Source organism: Charadrius vociferus, unplaced genomic scaffold (genome assembly GCF_000708025.1).
Source record: "Charadrius vociferus isolate BGI_N301 unplaced genomic scaffold, ASM70802v2 scaffold183, whole genome shotgun sequence".
Classification (NCBI taxonomy): Eukaryota; Metazoa; Chordata; class Aves; order Charadriiformes; family Charadriidae; genus Charadrius; species Charadrius vociferus.
In genome coordinates, this window is record NW_009648250.1 from 4,013,844 (window position 1) to 4,018,272 (window position 4,429).

The 4,429-nt window shown below is 43.6% G+C and overlaps 1 protein-coding gene across 1 annotated transcript in view; it reads left to right on the plus strand.

The window, feature by feature from the left end:
• Nucleotides 1-232: 232 nt before the first annotated feature.
• The window catches only part of ENC1 (ectodermal-neural cortex 1 (with BTB domain)), a 5,867-nt gene continuing 1,670 nt past the window's right edge, over nt 233-4,429 (plus strand). Inside the window, exon 1 of the mRNA XM_009884260.1 lies at nt 233-2,039. Coding sequence (XP_009882562.1) covers nt 239-2,008 — 1,770 coding nt within the window. The 5' untranslated portion in view covers nt 233-238 and the 3' untranslated portion in view covers nt 2,009-2,039. The remainder of the gene's footprint in view (nt 2,040-4,429) is intronic.

Sequence of the window (4,429 nt, forward strand, 5' to 3'; positions counted from 1 at the left end):
GATAAACCTGCTCTTGGGCAACAAATTTAGAGTATGTCATTTGTGAAACTCATCTTACAAAAAAATAAACACATGCCAAAGGTAGATGCAATTTTGTGTCCACTCATGTATAAATTAAGGCGCTTTTTTCCATCTTGTAGTGAATAATAGATACACTTTTTGGTATGTAAAAAATAATAATGAATTTAACTGTCTCATTAATCTTACTAATTTTTTTCTTTTATAGGTGTGAAAGAAAATGTCAGTCAGCATGCATGAAAATCGCAAATCTAGGGCCAGCACTGGCTCCATAAACATATACTTGTTCCACAAGTCATCCTATGCTGATAGTGTCCTTACTCACCTGAACCTTCTGCGTCAGCAGCGTCTCTTCACAGATGTACTTCTCCATGCCGGGAACAGGTCATTCCCCTGCCACAGAGCCGTTCTAGCTGCTTGTAGCCGCTATTTTGAAGCAATGTTCAGTGGAGGACTGAAGGAGAGCCAGGACAGTGAAGTCAACTTTCATAATTCAATTCACCCGGAAGTCTTGGAGCTTCTTCTGGACTATGCGTATTCCTCCAGGGTTATTATCAATGAGGAGAATGCAGAGTCGCTGCTGGAGGCTGGTGACATGCTGGAGTTTCAGGACATTCGGGATGCTTGTGCAGAATTTCTGGAGAAAAATCTTCATCCCACCAACTGTCTCGGCATGCTGCTGCTGTCGGATGCTCACCAGTGCACCAAGCTGTATGAACTCTCTTGGAGGATGTGCCTTAGCAACTTCCAGAGTATCAGTAAAAGCGAAGACTTCCTCCAGCTGCCAAAAGACATGGTAGTGCAGCTCCTTTCCAGTGAAGAATTAGAAACGGAAGATGAAAGGCTGGTATATGAATCAGCTATCAACTGGGTCAACTATGACCTGAGCAAGCGTCACTGTTACCTCCCCGAGCTATTGCAGACAGTGAGACTGGCCCTCTTGCCAGCTATATACCTTATGGAGAACGTGGCCATGGAAGAACTTATCACCAAGCAAAGGAAAAGCAAGGAGATTGTAGAAGAATCGATAAGATGCAAGTTAAAGATCTTACAGAATGATGGAGTGGTCACTAGTTTGTGTGCCAGACCCCGTAAAACTGGACATTCGCTTTTTCTTTTGGGTGGCCAAACCTTTATGTGTGACAAGCTGTACCTGGTGGATCAAAAGGCAAAGGAGATCATTCCAAAGGCTGACATACCAAGTCCACGGAAAGAGTTCAGCGCTTGTGCCATAGGCTGCAAAGTGTATATCACAGGGGGACGAGGGTCAGAAAACGGAGTCTCCAAAGACGTGTGGGTGTATGACACCCTTCACGAGGAGTGGTCGAAGGCTGCTCCCATGCTGGTAGCTAGGTTTGGGCATGGCTCTGCTGAACTTAAGCACTGTTTGTATGTAGTAGGAGGACACACTGCAGCAACTGGTTGCCTTCCAGCTTCCCCTTCAGTATCCTTAAAGCAAGTAGAACAATATGACCCCGTGACCAACAAATGGACCATGGTTGCCCCGCTGCGAGAGGGAGTAAGCAATGCAGCTGTGGTCAGCGCAAAGCTCAAGCTGTTTGCCTTTGGAGGTACCAGCGTTAGCCATGACAAGCTGCCCAAAGTTCAGTGCTATGATCAGTGTGAAAACAGATGGACAGTACCAGCCACCTGCCCCCAGCCCTGGCGCTACACAGCTGCAGCTGTTCTGGGTAACCAGATTTTTATTATGGGCGGAGATACCGAATTCTCTGCGTGCTCCGCTTATAAATTCAACAGTGAGACATACCAGTGGACTAAGGTGGGAGATGTGACAGCGAAGCGAATGAGCTGCCATGCAGTGGCGTCTGGAAACAAATTGTATGTGGTTGGAGGCTACTTTGGCATTCAGAGGTGCAAAACGTTGGACTGCTACGATCCCACATTAGATGTATGGAACAGCATAACAACTGTGCCCTATTCTTTAATTCCCACGGCATTTGTCAGCACATGGAAGCACCTCCCCTCATAATTGTGTGTGTGTTGCAATTACAAATTATCAGGTAAGAAATAGCACCTTTGAATTCCGCTGTAATAAAGCTTTTCACAAAGCATTTCAGCAGCAGCTCTGAGGAGGGTGAGTATATCCAATGCAATTTTACCGCTGGAGCAACTGAGACTCTCATATTCACAGGCTATTGTAAGCCAGGCACCATGTCTGTGACAAAGCCAAGATGCTGGAAGTAGTTTGCCTCATATCTTGCAGCCACTTCTCTTTAAGGGGCCTTTTCCTGCGAGATTTAGATGTTGAAAATGTTATTTTTGCTCAGTCCTTTACCTGTGTGGAAGGGCAGAAAATTTGGAAATTGAATCCTGCTCTGCGTTTAGATACCAAATGCAAGTTAAACAAGGGTTCGGTGCCTTGTTCCTGATGACAGAGGCCAGGTCGCTCCATATATCCAGTCACAGGGCCCCAGAAAGCTACTGTAAATTCTGATCTCAAGCCCGATAGTGAATTCACTTGAATTTCCAGGCAGACAGCATGCTTTCCCCATGCAGACAGCCTTTGGGGAAACTTGCCATCTTATGAGAGGCGTTTTACAGGCACTTCAAGCCTGATTTTCCATCTCATCCAGACAGCATGCTTCCATCTGTATGGACAAAGGTTGCGTTTGCTCCATTGATATACTTTAAAATACAGATTTTTTAAAAATAGTTACGGTCATATATATTGGACTAGATACTAGTGTTGGGAAGACATATAATTAATATTGCTGGCTGAAATAATTACCAGTCTATAGCACACACTGTTCCAAAACAATTTAATTATACATAATGGGCCAAGCTCTTACCAGGTGCAACTTCAGCATTGTATCTTTTCACAAGCAAGTCTGAATTTGGCCTTGCTTGTTTTGGTTGTTGCAAATTTCTGATTTTTAGGACAAAGGGAAAAAAGGTTCGTTTAAAAAATAATACTAAAAAATCTGGGTACTTACACATAGTATTTTTCAAATCTGTTCGTTTTCATGCTAACCACTAATTGTTACTTCAACTATTACTAATTTTTCCTTATTTTATCTGTTCTAGAGTTACATCTCTTAAAATAAGTCACAGGCATTTTCCAGAACTATTAATTGGTGTATTTTGCAATAAATCTGGCAGACTCCCCTTAGTGTTGTGTTGCTGTCTTCCCCTGCTCCCCCCTTCAGATTTTAGTACAGAATCACAGTTACCACCAGCCAGCCAAACAAATATAGTGGCATGCTTAATCCTAAATAATCCATGCCCTGTGAACAGTAGTTTCTTTTGGGATTTGAACAGTGTATGGTGTAACCATGAAGGCAGGCAGGTTAGAAGGAACAAGGCAAATAGATGCAGTTGCAGTAATTAAATGAGCTCTGCCTTTGCATCTAAGTTACCTAGAAGTCCAGACTGATGGAAGTTCTCCAGGAAACAGGAGGAACAACTTGCGTATAAAGACTTTAGGTTCTTCTGTTTGGGACGGACTGTATTTTTTTTTCTGGTGTCTTTTGCAGCTGGAGACACTTGCCTGACTCTTGCAGTAAACATGAAACCCGAATGTCTTTGAAGCAGAGTAGATAGAAGTATATACCTAGAAATGTAGGGTAGTCGTGACATTCCTTTTGCTGTGATACACTAAGGATTCGTCTTGTAGTTGTCTTTCAGCTGACTGGGAGCTTTGATTGAGTAAAGGATACGAGGTTGGGCTGGTGCAAAGCAGCAGGTCAGTGTGGAAATCTAGTGTGAAATTAGGCTGTGTTGAGCCATCAGCTGCTCTTGTCTCAGGTGGCTGTTTGTCTGGAAGACACTGCCCACTCTCCACTCCTTGCTTTGTTTTTCCCAGACTTACTCTTGGGAAAGCAGAGCAAACCCTTGAGACTTAACCAGATCCTGGGTGCTGGGAGTAATTGCGCCCCCTGACAGCCCGCAGATGGAAGCCCTGATTTCTGTGCGGTGGCTTCCTCCCTAGCTGGGAACAATGTCTTGACATCTTCTGTTAATTTCTATTATTACTGACTTTCAGCAGTTCTCAGTGTTATCAGAGCAGCAGTATTGAATGCCCTGACTCAGGTCTGTGCCAAGAAAAATATTGACTTATTCTTCTGAGACTGACTTAATTGTTCTGAAGTTTACACTACATGAGAGGGAGTGCTTTATTTTGAAAAAGAGCCCTCAGAATATAACGGTGCAAAAAGCTTTCCTTTGCTCTGCAGTATCTTGTTAAAAGACATTATTTTAGGTTCACTAACGCACAAGATAACTGGCTTAACTAACACATAAGATAACTGGCTGAATGCAGCCGTAGACTGAAATCTCTCCAATGCTGCGTGCTCATCCAGCAAGTAGGGTTTTTTTTTTTCTACTGGCTCCTGCTGCTTTGCCAGTGGGTGGGAGGGACAAAAAGGAAATTACTTCTGATTTTCCTCTGTTT